This window comes from Anticarsia gemmatalis, chromosome 5, assembly GCF_050436995.1.
Source record: "Anticarsia gemmatalis isolate Benzon Research Colony breed Stoneville strain chromosome 5, ilAntGemm2 primary, whole genome shotgun sequence".
Taxonomy (NCBI): domain Eukaryota; kingdom Metazoa; phylum Arthropoda; class Insecta; order Lepidoptera; family Erebidae; genus Anticarsia; species Anticarsia gemmatalis.
The window spans coordinates 6242482-6269469 of NC_134749.1; the positions used below are offsets into that span (position 1 = coordinate 6242482).

The 26988-nt window shown below is 36.0% G+C and overlaps 4 protein-coding genes across 6 annotated transcripts; 3 read left to right on the top strand and 1 right to left on the bottom strand.

Annotated features, from left to right (window-relative positions):
- The first annotated feature begins 231 nt into the window (after positions 1 to 231).
- On the top strand, positions 232 to 3362 carry U2A (small nuclear ribonucleoprotein polypeptide A'-like U2A). 2 transcript variants are annotated; one of them, XM_076114371.1, is made up of 6 exons: positions 232 to 438; positions 592 to 739; positions 998 to 1162; positions 1630 to 1814; positions 2123 to 2272; positions 2881 to 3362. In XM_076114371.1, the coding sequence occupies exons 1-6, from the start codon at positions 357 to 359 to the stop codon at positions 2925 to 2927; spliced, it is 777 nt and encodes a 258-aa protein (XP_075970486.1). In that variant the 5' UTR covers positions 232 to 356; the 3' UTR covers positions 2928 to 3362. The 2 variants fall into 2 exon arrangements, with proteins under 2 accessions (XP_075970486.1, XP_075970487.1); XM_076114372.1 differs by having other exon boundaries at positions 2884 to 3362.
- LOC142972920 (serine/threonine-protein kinase Nek8-like) lies at positions 3356 to 5380 on the bottom strand. Its single transcript, XM_076114370.1, has 6 exons — positions 4992 to 5380; positions 4798 to 4888; positions 4424 to 4594; positions 4175 to 4335; positions 3929 to 4079; positions 3356 to 3648 (listed from the first exon to the last, which is right to left on the bottom strand). Exons 1-6 carry the CDS (start codon positions 5063 to 5065, stop codon positions 3406 to 3408), a joined length of 891 nt encoding a protein of 296 aa, XP_075970485.1. The 5' UTR covers positions 5066 to 5380; the 3' UTR covers positions 3356 to 3405.
- A 454-nt stretch (positions 5381 to 5834) lies between these two features.
- LOC142973341 (NADH dehydrogenase [ubiquinone] 1 beta subcomplex subunit 7-like) lies at positions 5835 to 7819 on the top strand. The gene is made up of 3 exons (XM_076114993.1): positions 5835 to 6086; positions 6342 to 6510; positions 7664 to 7819. The coding sequence occupies exons 1-3, from the start codon at positions 5978 to 5980 to the stop codon at positions 7740 to 7742; spliced, it is 357 nt and encodes a 118-aa protein (XP_075971108.1). The 5' UTR covers positions 5835 to 5977; the 3' UTR covers positions 7743 to 7819.
- A 1262-nt stretch (positions 7820 to 9081) lies between these two features.
- On the top strand, positions 9082 to 25960 carry LOC142972923 (uncharacterized). 2 transcript variants are annotated; one of them, XM_076114374.1, is made up of 23 exons: positions 9082 to 9744; positions 9838 to 10304; positions 11392 to 11544; positions 11712 to 11824; positions 11910 to 12063; positions 12342 to 12474; positions 12613 to 12743; positions 13025 to 13228; positions 13640 to 13783; positions 13982 to 14149; positions 14504 to 14633; positions 14914 to 15048; positions 16913 to 17120; positions 17499 to 17664; positions 17913 to 18074; positions 18209 to 19985; positions 20061 to 20259; positions 20433 to 20616; positions 20715 to 20893; positions 21217 to 21410; positions 21707 to 21898; positions 21976 to 23316; positions 23477 to 25960. In XM_076114374.1, exons 1-23 carry the CDS (start codon positions 9477 to 9479, stop codon positions 23656 to 23658), a joined length of 6984 nt encoding a protein of 2327 aa, XP_075970489.1. In that variant the 5' UTR covers positions 9082 to 9476; the 3' UTR covers positions 23659 to 25960. The 2 variants fall into 2 exon arrangements, with proteins under 2 accessions (XP_075970489.1, XP_075970488.1); XM_076114373.1 differs by having other exon boundaries at positions 9082 to 10304.
- The last annotated feature ends 1028 nt before the right edge of the window (positions 25961 to 26988 follow it).

Below are 26988 nucleotides of genomic sequence, written 5' to 3' on the forward strand. Positions count from 1 at the left end.
ATAAACATACATTTTGTCATACAGGACTGTTGGTTACGAGTGCTCACTGTGCTCAGTATGTAGTTATACGTACACGTACCCGATTTAACCCCATTCTTTAAACAAGAAGTTTATAGGTAGTTTTTTTAACGTCGACAAATGTTGCCATCCCAACCCATCCTTACTTTAATTTTGTCCTTTGTCTTCTGCCTGGCAACTTTATATATCGCTTGTCAGAATCAAATGCGTTTATCTTGTCAATTGTCAAATTGTCACGATTCGAAGCGACGCGAACGCTAAACATTCAATAATAAATATTTTGTTCCATTGAAAGTAAAGAATAAAATCTAAGTTGCTGTTGTATACATTACATCAAAATGGTGAAGCTAACAACAGAACTTATACAAAATTCTATGCAATACATGAATCCATGTCGAGATCGGGAGTTAGATCTTAGAGGTTAGTTCATAATTTCGTTATCACAAGAACTGAAACTACCTTATTTCTTTACTTTTTTCTTTATACACCAACACACTATATTCTTTTACAATCTCTACAATCAAGGACACCAACTAATGTTTTGATAAAACTTCCCGCCTTGTTTGCTTATAGGTTACAAAATACCGCAGATTGAGAATTTGGGCGCTACATTGGATCAATTCGACACCATCGACTTCTCTGACAATGATGTTAGGAAACTTGATGGATTCCCATTACTCAAAAGGCTAAAATGTTTATTACTCAACAGTAATAGGATTGTGTAAGTACAAATATCATGAGAATCTTATGTTATGTCAATGTTTTCTTATCCTTTGGAATATTTCGTTTTTATCATTGCTTTCTCAAGGGTAGGGTGAAAAATTGCTGTCCACTGGTATGGCACCTAAATATCATAATAGCGGTTTAATATTTTCTAAGTTTACTGACCCAATTTAACATAAATATTGTGTGATTTCAGAAGTATGTATCTTAATGGCAGATTATAGTTTTCCTTATATTATGCTTTTTTACATTACAGAAGGATTGGTGAGAATTTGGAGCAGTACATCCCTAATTTGGAATCACTAATATTGACTAACAATAATATTCAAGAACTGGGAGACTTGGATCCTTTAGCCACATTACCTAAACTAAGAACACTATCATTATTGCACAATCCTGTTGCAAACAAACAACATTACAGGTAATTATTTTTGAGAATTATCTTTTACTAGCTGACCCGCGCAACTTCGCTTGCGTCACCTAAGAGGGAATGGGTCAAAATTTTCCCCGTTTTTGTAACACTTTTTACCGGTTCTTTGCTCCTATTGGTCGTAGCGTGATGATATATAGCCTATAACCTTCCTCGATAAATGGGCTATTTAACACTGAAAGAATTTTTCAAATCAGACCAGTAGTTCCTGAGATTAGCGCGTTCAAACAAACAAACAAACAAACTCTTCAGCTTTATAATATTAGTATAGATAGTATTTCTCCATTAGTTCTGTACTTGATGATGGTACTTAGGTGGTGTGATAATAATAATATATCTTATTCAGTGCTTCAAATGTTATTGGACCAATATTATTTCTCAAAAAATCAATCAGGTAAGTAGAATTTTCTTTACATCTTTCAAATATCTTCTTCAATCAACTTATTTTTTCATTTCAGAGCATATGTGGCATTCAAATTCCCTGAACTGAGGTTATTGGACTTCAGAAAAATCAAACAAAAAGAAAGAGATGAGGCAAATACTTTGTTCAAAAGTAAGAAAGGGAAAGAGATTCAGAAAGAAATTACAAGAAAAGCCAAGACATTTGTACCTGGAGGAAACATGCCTGATCCTAAAACTACCAGTAAGTATATAAATGATAATCCATAATCGATTCTACAATTAATATTTCTGATAACGAAGATTCTGCAGTCATTTACACTAATACCTTGTTGGAATTGGATTTACAGGTGGTGAAAATTTTAAGGGTCCAATACCATATACATGAAATTTTAGACTATTTACCAGTGATCATTGCTAAGCTCATAAGGCCTGTTGTGTATCTTAGTATAGTGATTACAAACTGCATTAGTCTGAAAACCTTAATTTACAAAAATTTATAAGAGTAAAAATGTGTTGACATTATTATTATTACTATGTAATATTTTTCAGATCTCACACCACAAGAAATCCACAAGATCCGGGAAGCCATCAAAAACGCATCATCCCTACAAGAGGTGGAGAGGCTAACAAGGATGTTGCAGTCTGGCCAAATACCTGGACAGAAACCGTTGCCTCCACAACAACAGTCCAATGGCAATCGTAAGATGTTTAATTTTATAAGGCATTTTTTTACAGCACTTATCTTTTCAGACTGTTACAAGGGTCTCCTTCCATAATGAGGGAGGAGCGAGGCCTAGAGTCAACCACGCTGGCCAAGTGCAAGTTAAGGGACTTTGCATACAATCAAGAACTGTTCTATACTACATACTACAGAAATTTTTCTTTGAAAAGTTACAGTATAATTTATTTTGTGATTTGTTTGAACTATCATACTCAGCCATGTGATTCCAATCTAAGCCGAGTTTGTACTTTAGTAATCAGACAGTTGATAAACACACACACTATACTTACAGCACATACTTTACCATTTTAACACAAATATTTGTCCAAGGTAGGTTGCTGACCTATGGTTGCACCAAACGCGGCGATATTTACACGCCTGATGTTTTTTATCCAGTTCTTTTTGTTCTGACTTTAAATTACCCTACATTATCGTGAATACAACAGATTCTGTAATGATAGAGCCACACCACACAATCCACACAACTGAAGTACCAGGTTATTTAATACAGCATTACAACAAATAATAAATCTGGCTATTATAACCCAAAAAGACTATACAACTGTATTAATTGTTATGATTTCAGAAGAGGATGATGAAGAAATGGAGACAGACCAGGCAAATGGACAATAGAGGTTTAAAATGAATAGAAACATTTTCTTTCCTTTGGCTGGAAGAACAGATACTGCAGCCAATATTTATAGTTTTATTACTTACTTTAGTTTTAATCATTATTTTTAGAATTGTGGATGTGTTAAGCTGGTAAGAACAGTGTTGGGTCTATACTATACTACAGAATATTATGCTATAGAAACAGATACTACAAAATTAGTATATTAAGCAAAGAACAGATACTATGGTTACCCAGATTATAATTGTGATAAAAACTGGATAAAAGTTCTCCATTGCAATCTTGAACTTTTATAATGTTATAATATAGAATATAAACTAGTATTATAAAGGTTATAGAATGTCAATGTATAATTTTTGTTCCAAAGCATATTATCTGAAAAGAACTGCAACTACACTACTGAGTATTTTTTCAATAAAACTTTCCCAAAGTCCCAATGTATTGTTTTATTATTTCATTTAAATTATTAATTATTGTTATTCATTCATCCATAAATTCTTTTGCTTTTAAATATAATAATTCTTCGTCGCCAGCGTCCAAGAATACAGTATAAATTGTAGGTAGAAGTATCTTTCGTCCTATGAGGTCGATTACGGCGGGTCTTTTGTCAGGTAAGATAGACAACATTGAGTCCACAAGGTCCTGCATGCTTCTGTCATATATTGTCAAATCAATCGGATGTACGCTGCCACTCATTATTGCTTGCACTAAACCCACCAATGTCTGGAACGAAGTAGGTAATATTTTTCACTAATTGGTAGAAGCTGCAAAGTGCCGAACTCACCTGATAATTATTCGATAGTAAGTTAAAAATACCATCATTTTAATAAAGCTGCCAACATAATTAGCGATTTTAACATTAGCATCAAACTTCTATATTTTATTTCAATTAACGGATTCAGTACCTATTCATTGCTTTGGTCGTCATTGATGTTTCATCCGAAGAACAGGCCTGTGCCAGTGTGCCTACTACATACTATCTACATAACTAATAGCAGCTTACCTCCGATTCAAAAGCTCTTTTATGCGTGCACATTTCATACAGTAGACATCCTAAAGCCCAAACATCACTCTTGCTGTCGTAAGGTTTACCCTCGCATAGTTCGGGAGCCAAATAGTAAGGGGTTCCAATCACTGTCGAGGTCTTTTTTGCACTAAAAACCATTATACAAATTTATATATGAAATAAATACTGCAATTTAATTTGTGCCACAATATTTTCTGGTAGGTAATAATGAAATTTACTCACCTTGCTAACATTTTAGAAATCCCAAAATCACCTATTTTTACCAGTATTCCACGTTTCCCAGTCAAGAGAATATTTTCTGCTTTTAAATCTCTATGAATAATGTTTTTATTGTGTATATAGTTGACTCCTAATAAAACTTGGCAGAAGAAAAAGAGAATTTCCTAAAAAATAAATATAATGTTTTATGGCATCTGCTGACGTTGCCGGTTAAATTTACGAAGTTTTATACCGTAAAGTTAAACTAATCACCTGTTGTTGCAATAGTTTCGGACATCTCTGGTACATGTACTCCGCTAAATTGCCACAAGTTGCATATTCCATGGATATCATAACATGATTATCAGTATAATAACATGCATAAAATTTAACAATATTTGAATGGTTCAGTGATGATAAAATATGCACCTCATTAGTTATGTCCTAAAAGATAAAAAAAATTAACAAGATATCCAAAGAGCCTAGAGCCAAGTACCTAGATAAGGTATTGTAGTAGTCGAGAGGGATTCGAATCCGCCACACGCGGCGCTACGGTTATTGCGACGAGCTGATCACATTAACCACTGCTCCAAACGTGCAGTTAACGAGAGTTGAAAGTTATCAAAAATGTGTGTAGGTATTTTTACCTGCTTATGATCCTGAAGTTTTATATTTAATTCAATGTCTTTCACTATGGTCAATGTCGTATTATCTTGAGTTTCGCACAAGTACACATTCCTGAAAATACGCGTGGTAGTTTAAAACATTGTCATGTATCTACTTTCAATTAAATTGGAGCATGTAGGCAAAGAAAACAAGTGAATAAATGTTTAACACGTACCCGTAAGTTCCTTTGCCAACAGTCTTTAGAACTGTTAAATCATGGTCTTTAAACCTTACATAAACATTATCCATAATTAATAGGTAGCATAAAATTAATTATAAACATTAAATTATATTATTAGAATTAATAGCAATAGTTCATCATCTACATTACGTCCGATATAACCCTGTCTCAACAATTTTTTTCTACCCACTTGTTATTTTAATTGAGTCTCCGGAATACCCGCTAGTACTAAATACCTACAGCTCCTTTCGGCGAAAATTATTTCATGTCAATTAGTCAAGATATTTAAATACTTCACTTAAAAATTGTGCTAGTTAAATAGTGTGTGAGTCGTGGCGAAAATCAGTACGTTGTACTGCATATATTTCTGTTATTGAGTAATAGCCATATAATTATAAATGATTAATGTCAATGTGAGTTTGTTGGTTCGTGCTCCTTTTAAGTCATACATAACGGTTATATCGATTTGGATAAACTTGGCAAGGTGACAAACTGTATTCTCTAAAAGAAAAACTATTTTTTTTTAAACTTGATAAGGCGTCCTAAAAATTAGTATTTTAATCTTGCAATAAAAACCACTCTATGTCAAATAGACAGTTCCCTTAAAATTTGGGAGTTGGGAACAGTGTTGCACTTATGGAATTTAATTGTACTTCTTAAACGGAAAATATTTAAGAAATGTTAAATTAACAATAATCTTGTGAATGGAAATCGGAAGCATATGAAAAAAAATTCTGCTTTGACTTATGATAGCCATGATAACTTTTTTTTTAAGCTGTTAAGAGTAAAACAGTAAAAGATAATTTCCAAAAGTTTAAACACATTTATTATAACTAGCAATACTTGTAGTTGACTGTTTTCCACTCAGCTGGGCTAATTGTGGGCCAATATCACACAAAAATAAGCTATTTACATTGATAAAACCGTGAATTACCAGATCTCCTGTTTATCTGGTGAATTTTACTTCATAAACCGCAAACATGGGGCAAATGCTAGGATCTTATCCTGCCAAAAAGGTAGATCTTTATATGGATGATACTCCAACTTTCGACCCGCAGACAGGATTTGACTATCAAAGAAAACCCAGAGGTAATTAATTAACCGTAATAATAATCCTTCAGGCTCCATTCAATTTTCTTTTTATGTCTGATTTAATTATGAATTATAACTAAAGTTACATAATTCTGTTTAGGTTAGGATGCAGTCAAAACAAAGTCACAAAGTGTAACAAATCATGGTTTACATGATATCCGTGTTTTAAATAGCTTTTTGTTTTTTTTTTTGTGAATCATATTGAGTGAGAAATGTTTGATTGAATACCAACATTTTCAAATTATTTTTTAGAAATGGTCGCTAAGGAAGCTGAACTCATCTCTGCCAAGATTCCACAGCAGTATCGAGACTATTGTGCCCATCATCTACTAGAATATCAAACATGCCGCTATAAAAACATGCCTATGTTGTACAAGTGTGCCCACGAGAAACATGCCTACTTGATTTGCGAAAAGGATGAGTATGTATTTTATTGAACCTAATATTAAGTTGTCAAACTACATTTTAGAGTACTGTAATGTCTCGAAATTACATACCTTATTTATTGCCACATAAATCAGCAAATTATAACAAAAATACCAATAACAACAAGGTAATGTTTTGACAGTTACCTTTTACTATTACTAATAGTCTATGGCTGTGAAGTCAGATGCTAGGTAGGAACCTTCTTGTTTACTGATAGCAGAACATACAGCTTGCTGAATTTAAGAAACAAAATGTATTCAATATAACACAATAATGCTATTGCTATTTTATTAAACAAGTTGAGTTCACTTTTTCTTTTGTCAAAATAGGTGGAAGGTAGTGCTTCAAGATGTTGATGCCTAAACAGAACCTTGTTTCTAGGAGAACCTTTTCCTAAACATCCTGATCTGGAAAAGATTCCGAACCTCCAAGTAATTTAGGCTAAGTTGAGTTCAGATACATTAACTACCTACACTACTATAAATCATCTGTCTTTGTAATGAATGACCTATTAGAAAAATAAAACAACAAATGACCAAACAGCACCAAATTTCGATTAATTGATAATTTTTCTTATATTACGTCTGTAGTACATCGGAATTGTATGCAAGTTCTGCATAGGTTCCAAAAAGGAGCCTAAATGCTTATCCTAAGTAATTTCACATAGAAGTTCTTTATTCATGTTCTGTAGTATGAAAATGAGGTCAAAGCTCTACCCCTCAAACAGCTGTTGGTTCTGCTCCTTACATCGCCCAATTTGCGTTGTAATACTATCTTACTGAGGTATATGGGTGATGAAACAGAGTTTGCTTATATTATGGTTTTCGACATTATATTGTTTCGCACATAACCGTTCTGGTTTATTTGGTTACATTAAAACTGTACACTGCCAAATATCTGCTAAGAGGACATTTTTGTTATGAGAGTATCTTGACTGTTTCTGTGGTCTGGGCGATAGCATTCCCGATTATTAACGATGGTCCCGGCCACGATTCCTGAACCAGCCATAATTAGGTTCCTACTAACTCTCTCTCTTCCTAGTTATTTGTCCCATATGGTGGTGGGGTCAGCCTTCCTTACAGGTTCAGGTCAGGTTCCTACTAACTAATAAAACTAATTATAATGTTAATGTTTTATCTTCTTTACAGTTACGAATTGCGCATGAAGGAATTTGAACGTGAACGTCGTCTGAGACTTCGTGAACAGCGTCTTGTTGGTGTCGCATAAATATCTGAGCATTATTTAGTAGAGAATTTTGTTGCTATGAAATGTAAATAGAATAAACGAACACCTTTATTATTTAATCTCCCTTTTTACTTGTTCCTTTCCAAGTTTATTGTCACTTTGCTAATAGGGTAGGTACCTATATGATAAAAATATATTCTTATACCTACCTACCTACCTACTGCTGTGTTTCTTCGGGCATCAAACCTGCAAGGTGTCTGCAATAAAGCAGCCATTGACTTAGTGGGCAAGTGAGTTTTATTAGGGTGTAAGAAAAAGAGAATTGAAGTGCAGTTATGAGCACCATGCATTTCAGTACCGAGAACATTTATAATGATTCATTTAGCTAGGCTTCGATTCTCGAGTCAGTGATGTGCTATTAGGATTTTATTCTTTTTAGCTACAAGTTCTCAATAATAGCCCGAAGTTTATTAACGTGCCCGTCGCATGCTGCATAATCAACAATATGCTCGCCCCCTTTATTATGGACCTAATATCGTGAAATGCGGGGGATTATAATGTTCAGTTACAGTAGGTACAAATTGAATTACGGAATAACTAAATAGAATGTAGGAAAGGATATGATACTTTTTACAATAAAACTATGTGCTACCTATTTCATGAAAATTCAAAAAATAGGTAGGTACCTAATTCTTAATTTGGTAGCGAGACATCGGTACTCGCACTCTATGTTGAACAAATAATAAGGTTCCCAATTCGATTATTATGGAGCTGGAGGCTGGAGCAGACCAGTTTATATTATGCGTAGACAGTAGGTAAGTACCGTAAAAATGAAAATTGAGAAAATAAAGATTTTTCTAAATATTTTATACAACTAATTCTAAATACTATTTTCTTCAGATTCACCAAAACAAAATTAAATGAGTAGGTACCTACGCTACATACCAATTTAACAAAAGACTCAATGTTTTTATTTTACAGCAAATATTTTTGTTGATTTACTCTTATTTAAATTAATTAAGTAAATTATTAATCCAATTTAATTATATATTTTTTTTCCTTAGCCGGTTTTTTTTATATCTGATCACAGACAATGTTTCGCAATGACATAGACTAATAAAATTATATGTCAACCCCATGAAGAAAATCAATAATGTTGCCATGACTCAAAAACATTTGCTGTTACAATTTTTAACGCATTGTTTTGATACAACAAGGATGCATTTTCAATGGCAAGATTGAGACGATAATATGAGACTTACACGGACATTTGTTACATGGGAATCGCAATTAAACACTTTAATGGCGATTGCCATTAAAGTCTTCGTGACATTTTGTGACGCAGTCTCCCTACAATTTTTGTAAACACGCTTGTCGAATACACAAATTCTATACGAATAGTTGAATAGGCTATTTATTGCGGAAGTAATGGCTTCCTAAAATTTAATTGCAGACATTATTTTATTAACGATAATTGAAATCAAATATGTTGATATGTCGTACTTTTTGATCTGATGAGGCGCGGTGTGTGAATAATTGTGTCATCCGGCTTATTTCCTATGCTATTTAATGCCGCGTCCTGTAAAAGCGCTACAAAGAACAATCCTGAAAATACTGTTTGTGTCTGAGAAAATTACCTTTTCCATCTATGAAATAAGGCAGTGTTTATAACAACAAACCAGTGTATTTTAGGCTTAATTCAAAGAAATGTTCGTGAAGATGATGACTTGCGATAGGCATTAGTAAATCTGAGATATTAGAAGTTAGTTTATTGTCATGGGTGATGCTGCCGGCACGAGTTCAGTAAAGAATAAGATGAAAGGAAATATGGAGGAGGAGGAAGAAGAATCTGAGGAAGAGGTGTTAGACAGTGAAGATGACGACGAGACAATCGCGAGGATACAGCGAGCTCACTTCGCCCAGACAGCCGCTATGAACGCTCGGAGGCGCGCTGCTCCGAGACCAAGACCGATGAGCCACAAAAGGAAGATGGAAGCCGTGAAGAGCTTTCATGACTTCACCAAGAAGCTCAAAAAGGACACAGGTATTACAATACGCAGCTTAGTTGGTAACAACATATTAGAGTTAAGTGACTTTTCAAGTGAAGACAGTAAATCAGACAGTGATGGACTTTCAGAGGAGGAATTTGTGGTTAACCCTAGTGCTGTGCAAGAACTTAATGAGGAGAATGAGAGTTACATTGATCCGGAAACTGGTGACTTTGTGGAGGCTAAACGGGATACACAGAGCAACAGTGAACCTCCAAAAGAGGTCCCTGTGCCTTCTGAGAGCCCAGCAGAACCGGCAGAAGAGGTTAAACAGGAAGAGGAGCCTAAAACACTTTCTATCAGTGATATTATTGATGAGGGTGACTTAGACAACAAAAATGTAGAAATTGCTGAAGTGGAAGAGAGTGAACTCTGCCCTGAAAAAACAGCAGATGAGTTGTTAGACATCAAACAGGAGGAGAATAGCCAAGATTTTGATATTACTGAGAAGTTAAAAGAAATGGGTGAGATTAGTGTAAAACCAATAAATAAGAAAGAGGATGAAAGTGAGGAACAACCTAATGATGGTGAAAAGAAACCAGAGGGAGATGAAGAGGTAAGATATACTTCTAAATATTTGCATGTGTGTATAGACTTTGCATTATTTACAAAATGGTCTCAGACTGGTTTGTTTGTACCTAGAAGGCAAGCCCTAACCATTAATAAATTAATTATACTTTGAGGTAAACTAGTTCAAAATATCTAAAAGACATAACCATCACATTTCTAGCACCTGTTTGATAAAGCTTTGATATAACCATCAATGATATTGTGTTAATAGTTATCAGATATCCTAAATACCTATATTTTTCTACTGAGATTTTTAACCACAACAATCTCAGCTGTTTGAGATAAGACATGTGTGTACAAAAAGTATCATTTAAACACCATGCTTGAAACTTTTACTACCAACCGATATCAGAGTTAAATTTATAATACTGAAATTAAATTAAAATATGTGTTCTTTGATGTTTGTTTACAATAACATAATTACAATTTTATTTATTTTACAGTATATTTTGGAAACATTACAGGTTAAACTGGTTCTGAACCCAAGCTTATATGATAAGCTTATCATTATGATTCAACACCAATAAAATATAAATAATAGGCCTTTATAAAATAGTACAATTGTAGACAATAATCTTGAACATGATATCTATCAAATTACATGAAGAACATTGTGTAATTTGAGCATTCATTTCATAACATGTTTATGCTATAGTAGAAGTATGACCTATCAGTTTTAGGTCCATTTATTGTACTATTTTATAACTCTACCTACCTTATTACATTGTAATGATTGTATGATGCCTCTTGAAGATGATAATAATATTATGTTTAGAGGAAGAATATAAATCGTAATGATTCACATTTCTGTACTATTATATTGTCAATCATTTGTAGTTAATCATTAATCTATTTTGATAACATCTTTGTATCTCATCTGAGAAGAAACTTGGCTATCGATCTATTACACAGCTTTATTCTATTAGCTAGCTCTATAAGTAGTTATCTTAATATCTGTATTGGAAAGATAAACCTAGTCATGCATCTCATTAGGCATTTTAGCCAGATGTGTAGGTAATTTGCTTATATTTAGCTGTATCAATTATCTATAATGGATAAATAAAATGTTTCAGAAAAAAGCACCAAATACAAATGCATTGAATGTGAGACGAAACATCAGAGAAGTGATGGATGAGAAGAACTTGGATGCCTCGACTCTTGCTGCACAGCGTCAGGAGTCTGAGAGATTGGCAAGAGTACAGGAACAACAGAGGATCATTAGAGAGGTAATGTGTTACTTAAAACAGCTACATCTTATTTAAGTGTGTGAAGGATTCACATTATTATATTGAGTGTATCTATTACTTAAGAAACACATTGGATTTCTTATAAGATTTGTAAATGTGTATGTAATGTGGTTGGTAGATTGTTTTCATAAGTTTTATATCAACAGGTTCAAAGACAAATAGCATTGAATCGTCAAAACAAAATTCATCAGAAAACATTATCATTATTACAAGGTGGATCATCTATTTTGAAAAAATCCCTTCCTGGACAAAAGTTAAAGTATGTACTCTCACTTTCAACCTCTAATTTACCAAATTGTTTTCAGATATGTAGTATACTAATGTGTTTATAAATTTTATTTTAGCTTGCCAAACACAGTTCTAGTAAAATTACCATCAGGTGAAACTAAAAAGACTACCATGAAGGCTGGTCAGGTGGAAGTAACAAAGTTACCTAAGCCTACAACCTCTGGAGCACAGAAACCAGGAAAACCAGATCAGAAGACTGATAAAAAGGAGGTTAGTATTGCTATTTTGAATAGTAGTAAGTTTTGTTAGAATTTTTACATGAATTTGATTAGTGTCTGAGAAATTGTGGGCTCAAATCATTCTTACAAAAGATCCTTGCAATAATTTTATGGAATTTGGATTAGGGAAGGTTATCATGATTAGGGTTTAAATCTGGAGTTCAGTAATCATTGTTCTCTTTTGAATTAATCCTTACAAAATCAATACAGAGCATTTTCACATTCAATGACGAAATATGGAAAGTTAACATATACTTTTGTTATGTGTAGGTTGTAGAAATAGTTGATAGCAGCAGTGGTGAGGAGTCTTCGTCTTCGTCATCTGATTCTGATGATTGCATAATGCTGTCAGATTCAGAAGTGCCGCCTAGTCCTGAAGCCGAAGAAGATCCTAGTAACTCAGGTAAATACACATGACCCTACTTTGAGGCAGACAGGGACAAAATGAAGGTAGTTTTATATCAAATTATTATTTGCTCAACTTTAATAATAGATCTAAAACAATATTTTAATGCATATATTTGTATGTTCATGTTTCAAGGTCTCCATGTGAATGATGCCTATAACATCCCTGATGAACAAGGTCGTGTGTTGATCAACATTGGTCATCCAGAAAATGAGGAGGATATATTTTTGGCTCCTCAAATTGCGAGGGTCATCAAACCTCATCAGGTAATACTTTTTACTCTATAACTGTGTAAATCTCTAAATTGGCGATCAAAATACATCGAAATCAATTCTAAGATCTTTTGATGCGCTTTGATTTATGCTGGTATGAATACATGTCATCTAGGATTAATGAATTCATTCACTGAAGTGTACACTCCTTGATTCCCACAGTATGTAGCTAAAACTACATTGACAATATTTTAAGCTGCTGATTTACGATAAACTGATTTTGTATGTATTTTAACTCATACTTGTAACCTAGTTATTTTTTATTTGCATTCTAGATTGGTGGTGTAAGATTCCTATTTGACAACATTATAGAATCTGTTGAACGATTCTCGACGTCAACCGGCTTCGGATGTATATTGGCGCATTCAATGGGCCTCGGTAAAACATTGCAAATCGTATGCTTCTGTGATATATTCCTTCGACACACCACTTCTAAAACTGTGTTGTGTATTATGCCAATAAACACACTTCAGAATTGGGTAAGTGTTTTAAATGAAGTACTCGCTTTTATGTTCTTTGTTATCAATATAATGCTACTACCGAATGTTCCGAAATGCATGTATGTACTTCGGATTTCATCACTTTCATTATGCAATCAAATTTGTGCATATCATAACTTTTAAACTCTCGCGTTGCATGTTTAATGTATAATAGAATACGGGAATTATCGCGAACACACATTTTACCTTAAAATGCCAATCCAGTCAGCCTGCGGCAACGGCGAGTGCAACCTGCGCCGAAACGTTAGGCATTTTAAGGTAAAATGCGTGTTCGCGTTAATTCCCGTATTCTATTATACATTAAATTTGTGCATAGTTTTTGGATTGTAGTTACGACTGCATAAAAACAATAATTTGTCAGACATTAATTTGTCTCTTATATTTTTTTAGGTAGCAGAATTTAACATGTGGCTTCCTTTGGATGCTTCCACAAGTCCTCTTTCGGCACATGGCGAAGTGCGACCCAGGAACTTTCCTATCTACGTACTCAATGACAGCCACAAGACATTGCAGATGAGAGCTAAAGTCGTAAAGGTAGAGTTACATAAAACTTACTCATTGTTCTATTATTATGTGTCAATTGTTGTCTTTGGCAGGTGTTTATGATGATCGATATTTTTTTACTTTTTAATGTAAAGGATAGCTGCTAGTAAAATAGTAAACAGCCAGTATAAATTAGTAACTGACCTTAACTGTATTTTGTTTTAATAAATAATTGAAATATTATTTCAGGACTGGACAACAACTGGTGGTGTTTTGATGATAGGGTATGAGCTGTACAGGCTTCTCAGTATGAAAAAAGATAAGAAACCTCGTAAGAAAAAGAAAGCGGATGCCAAGGCTGAAGCTGAAAAAGAAAAGGAGGAGAAGAAACTTGAACTTCCTGGTGAAGATCCACAGGTACCTATAAAAAAATCACTCTACTTTTATACAATATTTTTTGTTCTGATGAGAACTGTAAAAATGTCTCTCTTCCTTGCTATGAATCCCATATGGTAGTGGGGTCAGCCTTCCTAGTCTTTCTCCTCCACTTCGCTTTGTGGACATCTTCGGAAACCTCACACTCACTGATATCTTTTTGCACTACAGTTTCTCATCTAGTTTTGGGCCGTCCTGTAGAAATGTAAAGAATGATTTTGTGTGCCCTGGCCTGGAGTATCTGCAAGCTTTCCTAAATTTAGAAGCACTGGTTTTCCAATCGTCTTTGCTGTTTGCAAATAAATAAATAACTGCAAAAAAACTTTTCTATTAAAGAATTCAGAAGAATCCAAGTTGGACAAAGAAGATGGAGATCCGACAAAAATTGACGAGTTCAAGGACGAAGCTAAGAAAGAAGAAAAGAAGGAAGACTCTGCCAATGATGAGGATAAGAAAATGTTGGATGGTGAGTATCAAATTATATATTAGGGATTGTTCAGCTACAGAAAAACTATACTAATATTATTAATGCGAAAGTTTGGATGTTTGGACTGATGTTTGTTACTCAATCACGCCAAAACTACTGGCCCGATTTTGATAAAATTCGTTACCCATGTTTTTCTATTTGGTATTCATTTTATCCCGAGAAATCGCGAGGTACACGTGCGATGCACGCTGATGATGGTGCAGTTGGTAAGCTGATAGAATATAGCTGGGTAATTTATTAATTCATATTTACTTTACAGAAATGTATGAAGCATTAGTGAAGCCTGGTCCGGATTTAGTTATATGTGACGAGGGTCATCGTATCAAGAATTCTCACTCTAATATTTCGTACGCCTTGAAGCAAATGCGAACCAAACGAAGAATCGTGTTGACCGGTGAGTTATATATGTAATTTCTATACAGGGTGTCCCAAAACTCAACGATAATCCGAGACAGGATGAAAGGCCAAGTCATACCGGTTCTAGGAAAAATAAAAAAAAAATTCTATATCACTTGGTTCAGCAATAATAGACACTTTTCAAAAAAGTTGAAATTCCACACCCTTGGTCGCATTTTCAAGTCCTGTGATCACCAATGTCACAATTTCGCTGTGTTTTTTTCAATTTCGTGATCTTCATTAAATATGCTATTAATCGTAAAACAAATTAATGCACAAAACATTGTTAATTTAATAAAAAAAGTTAAGTTTTAGTGAGTCATGGTTCACAAAAATATCGTTAGTTAACTTTGACGCTTCATATTGAAAAAAAAATGTACTACACTACCCTTGGCAAGTTATTTCAAAAGTTGGCGCATTTAATCATATTTACAAAATGGTGCAACACTTGCCACTTTTCTTGCCATTAAAAATGTTATTTTTATTTGAACGACGAGTGTCCCCGAAAATGGATCGGACGGAGTGGTACAATTGTATGGCCTCCTCGTTCCCCCGATCTAAATCCAGTAGATATTTTTTACTGGGAATGCATAAAAGAAAAAGTCTATTCGAAATCAATACAAAATCTATCAGAACTTCGCCAGAAAATTGACACAGCGTCAGAAGAAATAAATGCAAGGAATTTTGCTTGACTGGTGCAAAGGTCTTTTGTAAGGCGTTGCAGAGCCTGTATTCGTGTCAGAGGAAAACAATTCGGAATTACATTAGTTTAAGGAGAATAATTAAATAAGAACGATCATTTTTTTTTTAATTATTTGTACCTATTATGTTTATTACATTAAATATTGGTTATACACTGACTCAATTACCTCTTTACTAAAAATAATTGCTTTCCTCTGGAACGAATACAGGCTCTGCAACGGCGTACAAAAGATCTTTTTACCAGTCAAGCAAAATTCCTTGCATTTATTTCTTCTGACGCTGTGTCAATTTTCTGGCGAAGTTCTGATAGATTTTGTATTGATATCGAATAGACTTTTTCTTTTATGCATTCCCAGTAAAAAATATCTACTGGATTTAGATCGGGGGAACGAGGAGGCCATACAATTGTACCACTCCGTCCGATCCATTTTCGGGGACACTCGTCGTTCAAATAAAAATAACATTTTTAATGGCAAGAAAAGTGGCAAGTGTTGCACCATTTTGTAAATTTGATTAAATGCGCCAACTTTTGAAATAACTTGCCAAGGGTAGTGTAGTACATTTTTTTTTCAATATGAAGCGTCAAAGTTAACTAACGATATTTTTGTGAACCATGACTCACTAAAACTTAACTTTTTTTATTAAATTAACAATGTTTTGTGCATTAATTTGTTTTACGATTAATAGCATATTTAATGAAGATCACGAAATTGAAAAAAACACAGCGAAATTGTGACATTGGTGATCACAGGACTTGAAAATGCGACCAAGGGTGTGGAATTTCAACTTTTTTGAAAAGTGTCTATTATTGCTGAACCAAGTGATATAGAATTTTTTTTTTATTTTTCCTAGAACCGGTATGACTTGGCCTTTCATCCTGTCTCGGATTATCGTTGAGTTTTGGGACACCCTGTATGTAAAAAAGTGCAAAAATCATAAAAAAGCTGTCTCAATTTGACTTGTCCTAAACCTGCTCCTCAACTTCTACTGTCTTAGAATATAGACATAAGTTGCGTGCTAGATTTCAGATTAATCTAACTAGAATATTATACTTTCAATATTATACTACTTTTTATAATAAATAAATGAGGGTCAGCTGACAGGCCATTACTTAAAATTATATATCACCCTCTAATATCCTACAAAATGTTATGTTCTAGGTTATCCCCTACAAAACAACTTGTTAGAATACTGGTGCATGGTAGACTTCGTGCGTCCGAACTACCTCGGCAGTAAGACAGAGTTCTGCAATATGTTCGAGCGGCCCATCCAGAACGGACAGTGTATTGACTCCACGCCGCAGGACATCAGGCTCATGAGATATAGAGCCCATGTGCTACATTCACTACTTGTGGGTTTCGTTCAAAGGTAAGTTGAAATGTATTATTATTAGAAAACAATACGCAATGCAAAATTTTGTATTATGTGTGCGATTGCAATAATTGTTAAGTTGTCACAAACCACTACTTTTTATTGGGTCGAGAAGGTGCCATTCGAAACAGAAAAAAATATTTATGATCGAAACATACTTAGTATCCGCTGTCTGCATAGTCGTAGTCTCCGATTTGGGCCAAATATTTTTTAATATATAAAACTCTCTTTGACTTGAGGCCTAACCTATCGCAATCCAGGGCGAAACCCATGCCTAACAAGGGTATAGTAATGAGTAATTTATTTTTAAACGGTTTTATTTAGCTTGGCCAGTTTATTAATTATGATTACATTTTATGATATTTTTCGTTTCAGACGATCGCATGCTGTACTACAGTCAACTTTACCTCAGAAGGAAGAATACGTGCTCCTCATACGCATGACGCCGTTGCAACGTAAACTGTACGACAGGTTCATGAACGAGGTTGTTCGCTCCACTTCAGTGCCAAATCCTTTGAAAGCTTTCGCAATTTGTTGCAAGGTATGAAATGTTTCAAGTAACTGTTGTTATATAAAAGGTCACAGGATACTGAAAACTGTACACAGTCCACTACAAATGTGTGAACGTACGTCATAATTATCATTTACTGGACTCCCTCGCTCGCGCTTTCACATTGTCGGATTCTTAAGATTCTTTTAATTATGACGTAGTTCGCACGATTGTAATAGTGTATAGAGCCTTTCTAATTGGATTTATATTGTATAGTATAAACATTTTTCTTGTGATAGATATGGAATCACCCAGACGTGTTGTACAACTTCCTCAAAAAGCGAAGTGAGATAAATGCTGCTATTGAAGAAGATCTGGACTTAGAAGAGATTGGTGGAATTACTAAAAAGGGACGAGCACGTCGTAGTACGGCGCCGCCGAGACGAACTGCTGCACCGCGGGTAAGTGTTATCATAAACACTTTTTTGCAAAAAAAAAAGGTTATGTTAATCAGCACACGCTTAGGTATTCCTTAGCAATTGCTATAGGAATTATGAACGAAAAATGATAACTATTGCAATTCTAAATGTTTCAGGGAGCATCAAAAAAGCCTGCGGCGACCATACCACCTAACACTACAACAGGGCCAATGGGGCCTCGTCCAGATTCAGGAATATATGGCAACGCCCCATACCCACCAAACAACCCGTATGGTGGCCCTCCAAATGCATACAGACCCGACCAACCTTCCGGGTCCTACCCACCATACCATAATTTCCAAAACCCTGGGCCAGGCTATTATCCTCCCAATCAAGGCTACAACCAAAACTATGATGGAAGCTACTACCAACAACAGCCACCTTATGGCAACAACTATCCTAATCAGTACCCACAAAATATGCCTGAAAGTGCACAAGGTTACAACCAGAATTATTGGGGAAATCAAAGTTATTATGGCAACACTGGTTACTACAATAATCCCCAATATCAGAACAATCAGCCGCCTCAAGATTTCAGAGGGAATCCACCACCTGAATACAATAACTCTCAACATTACCCACCGAGTTATAACACACCTTCAAATGATCAGCCGTATCCTGGCAATGCGATGCAACCTTACACTAATAACCAGGAAGGTTACAATAACCAACAGAGACCTCCATACCAGGGTTACCACAATCAACCTGGGTATTCAGACTATAATACCAGCGCGCCACCGAGTGGTTATCCTAATAATCCTGCTGCTCAAGGCTATCCTAACCAACCTTATCCTCCACCATACGGCGGAAACGCTCCGTCATACGGAAATAATACGACGCCTTACAACCAGTATGAGAATCACCCTCCGAACTATCCTGGTTTCACTAATAACATGCCTCCAAGCCAACCTTCCGAGTCTAATGTGCCAAATCAACAACCTGCTATCAAAAATGAGCCCAGTGTTCCTGTAAACTATACGTCTAATGACATTAAAACTGAACCGAATGTTCCTCAACAAGCACCAAATACGTCATCTTCATCGTACGGTAATCCTTCCTACGGCTATCCGGCTAACGCTCCTTCATATCCTGAACAGCCCGAAGCCAGTTCTAATGGCAACTTTCCATGCTCATATCAGAATTTCCCACCTCATCTTGAGACTAAAACTCCACTGGGCAGCGCCAGTTCGGGCAGCCCCGTAACGTCTTGGCCTATAACAGAACTTAAGACTGAAGTTGATAAACTCAAAGCTGAAGAAAAAACTGAAATTAAATCCGAATCAGATGGCGAAGTAAAGATTGAGGATTTAGATACAAAGAAAATTGTTAAGGACGATTCAAAGAAACTGTTGAGAACTGAACCTTTACTATTAAAAGACCCAAAAACAGATACTACAAAGAAAAAAGATAAAGGCGAAGGTGGTAAATCTGATGGTTCAGAATCAGAAGAGGAGACCCAGAAAAAGGGCAAGAAGGGAAAAGGTAAAAACAGCAAAAAGGAAGATAAAGCTAAATCTAAGGGTAAACTTAAAGCTAAAGGAAGGAGTGACAGAAAGACATCTAAGGAAAAGAATAATGACGACTCGGAGTCTGAAGAAAGTGAAAAAGAAGAGAAAATGAGTAGAGAAGAGGAGTTAGCGATTGTTAAGAAAGCAGAGGAAATGACTTATGATTGGGCAGCTGAACTACTTAAAGATTACATTCCAGGTATTATTGAGAACTCAGCGAAAATGGAATTGTTCTTTTACATTCTAAATGAAAGTATTAAAATGGGAGATAGATTACTATTGTTTAGCCAGAGTTTGTTCACATTGAATCTCATCGAGGACTTTTTAGAAAAGAATTTTATTCCTGGGACAAATTGTCTTTGGGAGAGGAATACTAACTACTATCGTAAGTATTATTGCGATATAGTGTGAAATTTTAGATCAATAGAAGGATCTCTTACATATCAATATTTATTCGTAGGTCTTGACGGGTCAACGCACGCTTTGGAACGCGAAAAGCTAATAAACGAGTTTAATGCAAATCCACATATTTATCTGTTCCTTGTATCGACTCGAGCGGGCTCGCTCGGTATCAACTTAGTTGGAGCGAACCGAGTAATAGTGTTTGATGCGAGTTGGAATCCCTGCCATGACACACAGGCCGTATGTCGAGTTTACAGGCAAGTAAAAACATTTTTTTAACCCATTACTGTCCTACTGCAGGGCAAGGGTCTCCTCCCAAAGAGGGGGAGGGGTTAGGCCTTGAGTCCACCACGCTGGCCAAGTGCGCATTCCTTTAAAATTAAGGTCTTATTATTACCTTAAGACTAACATGTTACTTTTCCTACTTTAGGTATGGTCAGAAGAAACCATGTTTCGTGTACCGTTTCGTAATGGACTGTTGTTTAGAAAAGAAGATTTATGACAGACAGATTAATAAGCAAGGTATGGCAGATCGCGTCGTTGACGAATGCAACCCCGATGCTGTTCTTTCTATGAAGGAAATCACTAATCTATGTTTCGATAATGATGAAAAGGTAAATGATAAGTTTAAAGTTTGTTTCTCTCACGTTAATTTGATTTCTGACATTGACATAATATGTTTACGATACTAAAATGTATTCGTGATTTCTAGGAATCTGAGATCAAAGATCTTTCTGAACACAAAGACAAGTATATCGACGTACTCATGCAAGGCGTCATATCGTATCACGCCAAGCTTCTGAGCAAGGAGCCATTCCAACACGAGTCCCTATTAGTCGACAGGAAGGAGAAGAAGTTATCTAGTGCCGAAAAGAGATTAGCACAACGAGGGTAAGTTCCGTTTTTATTGATGACGCTTTAATATGGTTGATTAAAAATTATATATTTACGTATTTAGAAAATAAAATTATCAATTGTATACAAATCGTATACGTAACGCTGACCGTTCGACGTACACTTTTTTTTGGTGCACGTTTTGTCGAAAATCATGACTCGTCAAATGTTTCTTTTTCCAATTCAGCCTACTTTTTCACAGTTCTCATTTCCTAAGAATATTTGCTAGTTTACCAGATTATAGGAAGGCCTTTAGTCTCTCCATGCATAGTATCATAAGTGTAATAAGTTAGATGATAACGAACACGTTCATGTGTCAGGTACGAGCTGGAGAAGAAGGCGGCGCTGGCGCCGAAGCCGGCGCCGGCGTACCGCACGGTGCGCACGGCGGACGGCAGCCTGGTGCAGCGGCCCGTGGCGTCCGTGCGGCCCATGCAGCACGGCGCGCGCTGGATCCCCGCCGACGTGTGGCGCCGCCAGGGCATGACGGCGCAGGAGATGACGCTGCCGCTCGGTAACTTGCTAGCTTTTTACATCACGCCCGATAGGTGAAAGCAGAGGTGTATGTTTTAATTATACTCGTGTTTCGCCGTCAACGATGTCGGTCCCGCGTATTAGTGGGTTAGCCTATTGCCATATACCTATCGAACTCTTAACCCCACCAGCCACGCGGCTACTGCCCAAAGACGTTACTTGGACATATTTTTGTAGACTGAACATTCTAATCGCTAAAACTATTTATTCGTACTAAGTATAGGATTTTTATTATTCGCCCTAGAATAGTGTTTCTAATTTTTAATATGTTTTCAGACGTTGTCATACCCACGAACTCGGCCGAGAAGACGAATATAGTTTTGAAAGCTGGTCAACGTGTCATGGTACTGAAATCTCCAAAGGGAATATACATGCAGTTAGAGTCTGGCAAAATTATCGCAATCAAAACGTCGTTTAAGGGTTTAGGCCAAAAAGGCGACAACAAGGATAGCCCTATAGGAAAGAAAGGTAAGATTATTCTGAATTTGCTCACACTAGTTACTATGTATCGAAGCGTTTGAAACTAACTTTATATTTTCTTCTAGTTTTAGGCAGTCGTCCCTCAGGAGCGAATATACCTGGATCTTTAAAAAATAATTCTGCTATTACTATAACTTCTAAGACTGGTCCTAGGCCCGGTTTTCATAGAGTCATCAGACCTTCAATAATAGGCCAGAATAAAATGGGAAGACCTATGTTGCCGGGACAGAAAATCTCTGATATTAGAAGCCGGCTAGGAGAGCTTAGGTCATATTCTGCGATGCGATCTAAGTCTCCCATGCAAGGCAGAATATTACGACCTAGTCTACCTGGATCTGTAAGTATTACGAAAATTCCTAAGGATCCAAAGAAAGCCGAGGCAGAAGGTGGTGAAGCCAGTGCTAATCCTAAAATGGAGGTAACCTCTGATGAAGATACTCACGTGTTAGACAGTGACGATGATGATGAGAACAAGCAAAGCACAAAACCCTCGTCCAGTAGTGAGGGAGATCAAGAAAAGCCTAAGACTGAAACTTCTGAAAGTTCTAAAGCCACCGAGAACGACAAACAAAGTACAATAACAGAGACGGAATCCAAACCGGAACCAGAACCTCTCGTCTTAACTACTGATGAAAAGCTACCGTCGGAGGACGCTTTAGAAAATAAGAACGTGGAAGAAAATGTTCCAGAGAGATCTATTCAGCCCGAGACCTTAAGGACGGATATAATAGACACTACTCGTCATGCCGAGGCGGTCGAGAGAAAGATAAACCCTTTGAAAAATTATAGGCATCAGAGACAAGCTGGCCGCCCATCACTTGAATCCAGTCTAAGCCAGTTGGAAAGAACTGCTAGTGTACTTAATAAAGAGGGAATGCCGGATTTCCGAAAGAATTTGGATGATATCACACAGTCCTACTCACCAACTGGAGAAGAGAGGCCTGGTGCAAAACCTAAGAAGAAGAGATCGCCGACTAAACCGGACGGTACACCCGAACCTCAGGTCCCAACAGGTCCTAGCATGTCGCATAGTGTTTCTAGTTTGTTAGGGTCTACATCGGCGCCAGCGCGGCCACGGAAACAGGAAATGAGTCCACAACATCCAGTGCCGGTCGCACCTATTGAGACTACAAACACACATTCGAGATTAATGAGGCCTGTTGCCCACGAGCCCCCACCACTCGGGCATTCGTCGCTGGTACATCCACACCCAGGTCACATGCCCTCGCACAAGTCGTCCTCGGCGCCGATTAGTATGGCCCACCCTGCTATGATGAGCGGCGGTACGGCCGCTACCGCCACTGACCTTTCTAAACCGACCATACCAGGTCCCTTACCCGCTGGACCCAGCCAAGTCTACCCAGGGGCTAATCCACCCCCTGAAGGTCACTACGGTCAATATCCAGGTGAGTAAATAAAATTTTCAAAGGATTATGTTTTATTATAATTTCTAGTAAAGGGAATCTGGACAAGATTCACTTTACACATTTATATATGACTTCACTATCCGAAGTATAAAAAAAGCTTTATATAAAGAGTATTATATTATTGCATGTGGTTTAACAGGATATGGAATGGGCTACGGTGCTTACCCCAACCCTGCATATTATGGCGGATACGGTGGAGGAGCGTACTATCCGCCTTATGCAGGAGCCGGTCCCGCGGGCCCGGTGCCGCCGTACGCGGGTGCCCCGCCTGCTCCGACCTATGCGCCCGAGGGCTACTTGCCGCCTAACCCCCAGTGGTAAACAGTGATGACTGCCTGTGGTTCAAATGAGTTCTCGTGTGTCTATTCAGTGATGTGCGCGAAAACCGAGCGTTGATTGACTTACGTCTGAGTGAATAGCGTTGCTTTAATTATACTACTATCATTCTTCCTCTTAAGCTCTTCTGTTATAATTTAATGTCCATACTTATTTATTATCATTTATATGTTGATTCTACCAGTTTAATACTGGTGTTAATTAATGTCAAAATCCAAAAAACCTACGGTTCGGTAGGATGACTATCATTCTTGATGTAAATGTGCTTGAAATATGTTCTCGTAGTTCTAGATTACAGGATATTTTACGACATAAAATACAATAAGATATTAGTCTTCCCAATGTACAAGTATGGGGATGTATTAACGGTGTAAAATGTGGTAATAAATACTCTGCAAACCATTAACGGGATGACATATACTTCCAACATGCAAAGTGGTGATTAACCATGACGAATTTATCATTTTTATATTGGATGCTCCAAGGCGAATAATATGAAGTAGTAAAATATTTTTGTCACAAACTTATACTGTTTCAAGCATATATTTTGCAAATTGTAGATACACATAATTTATACAAAACGTAGTCAATCATTTTTTATTTCAAATTGTCAATTTATGGACATAGATTCGATGCGTAATAATTTAAGTACTTACCTATGGGTCATGATGTAATATATAACACTACTTAGAGTGATCAGCAGTAAACGGTTTTCGAATGAACTACAACTATTATTATAGTAATGAATGCGTGAAGAGTTTTGAATTTCTCCAAGCTAATGTTACTCAGTGAATGTAGAATTTTCAAGTACATATTCAATCCCACTAATTTAATAGTTAAGTGTGGTCGGTTGTCAGTAAGTGTTTTTATTACTGTGGCTATGGATCGATTAATGGATGTGATATGTTGCTACATAGTGTTAAGTCGAATATAGCTTGTATGGAGTATTTATCAATCGTAATGTTAGATAGGCGCCCCTAGTGTATTAGGAACTTTAGTTTCTCATTTAACCTACTGGTCCGTGATATGTTTTACATAGTAGTTATGTATGCAAATGCTATATGCATAGAGAACTATTTATCTAATTTTAAATGTGTTCTAAACGATATGATCTGAGTGCGAATAACGGTTACAACTTAATTTTAGACTAATATTCTTAGTTTTTGTTTGGTATGTTAAGGGAATTCTCTTTTCTCAACATTGCAGTGCAGTATTAGCTTGTCGATAATGAAGCAAATTAGTTTTTAGTGAAATATCTGGAAAACATTGAGGTTGATTAGTGTTACTTTTTTTGTACAAAACGTTATTTTTTACGTCGTAAAGTATTTAAAAATTAATAACAAATAAGATGACGTAACTTAATTCCGCGAGACGAAGTCGTGACCACTTAATAAAAAGGAATTGATCGATATCTAGGAGGATTATAATAAAACATTAACACTATATCTCAGTTCATCGTAGTTTGGTGGCTTAGGTATGTCTACGACGCAGTAGGGGTTTTACCAAGTCAAAAGATTTTTCTGTCGCAATAAATCGAATGTTAATTCCCGGCAGACACACTTCGATAGTCAAGTAATCATTTCTTATTAGGTAACAAAATCTATCTTCCTCCGACATCTTGTAATTGCAATTCGTCGTCTTTCATGGATCGGTGCCAAGGGACTTCGCCATGACCACCATTTAAGTGTCTTTACTAATTGAACGAGATATTATCAAGTTTTAATATGCCGTTGCGGGCCCTATGTTATAGAAATCGAGAACCACCCGGTTCGATCTTCCGCATACTTACTAATTACTGTCATTAGTGTATTTAAGAACTTTGACAAAAGTACTGGAAGTTTTGACTTTTTGGCTTTGCCGATTTTATGCGCTTGCATTATAATGTCTGCGGTAATTTTTACACGTTACAGTCGCAAATATCGAAATGTCTCGACAAATGTCCTTTCTTTAGCAGTATTATTTTATCGCTTGTGTGTGATCATAAGAGATTAAAAATTGTAGGATAAGGTCGAATATAAATATTATGAATAATTTGCACTGTACAATAATGCGGTATGTTTTGTTACATGATGTAGGATATACTGTTATAATTCTCTTACACACCAGACAAAAAATAGGAATAAAGCCGTGTATTATTTAAAAAATAAGTCTACAATTTGTGTATGTGTCTTGTGTACAAATAGCGTTCGGAATTACCTACTATTCAAAGTGATACAATAAACATTGCATTTTAAATTGGTCAAATAGTATTGTACCGGCGATATCTAATAAAGAAATCAGTAAACAGTATGCGTTTTTTATTTAATTAAGTTATTAATTTCATGCTTATAAAATATAAAATTTAATAACAGAGACTTATTGTAAACGTGATGAAACCGGAGGGATGTAATACCTGTCTCGGTTGACCTTGCATCTGTCCGTTACTAAAAAAATGTTTTGCACAATGAACGGTATTGTGAAAAGTCAATCTATTTTAAACGACGCAAACGATCCGAATTGCGTGATCGTCTTTATTTTTGCCCATCGAATATTGTCGTCCATCGTCTTTATAGGCAGAAACATCATTATGGCTCACCTTGAATTATTCAATTTTATAAACTGCGACGTAATTATATAGCCGCTACGTCCGCGGAAGATGCACACGAACAGAATAACTAACGTACACATCTATGTGTTGATGATAATCGATCACGAAGCTTCTAATTAAATATAAAACTTGTTCCTTTGTTACACACACCTGATGGTTGTATAACGCTTGCATCTCATAAAAATTCCATCACCTTAAAGTAAGTATGCAATAATATTAAACTACTTACATATTTCTTTATGCGACATTGTTGCGGAACATTTAATTTTTCAAACAATAAGCCTAACTAACGTTCAAACGTGTTTATTATGTCATTCAGTCACGGCTTGTGGTTAGGTGCTTTATTTTTTAGATATTCAAGTGTGTTCGTGATCGTTAGGGACCTATTTCTTGCTTAACAAACCTCTGTCATAATTATGAAATTTATTTTTCATATAGCAATTAAAGGTAGGTACCTATTATTTTGTTAACATGCATGAAATCATAACGTACTAAAACTTAATTGAAGCATGTTACGTGTTAACAATAGAATCGTGAATTGTTGTTAAAGCTATCATAAATATTAGCCTGTCTTCAATAACGAAGGACAAAAGAAACGATACAACTATTCCTTCCAAATTCTAAAGAGGATTTATAGCATTCACTTTTCTGTGTGCCTTGTTGTTTATTCTTCTGAGCACCAGTGAGGGCGATGACCAAGGAACAAATTGTTTGTCTTTGAATGTATT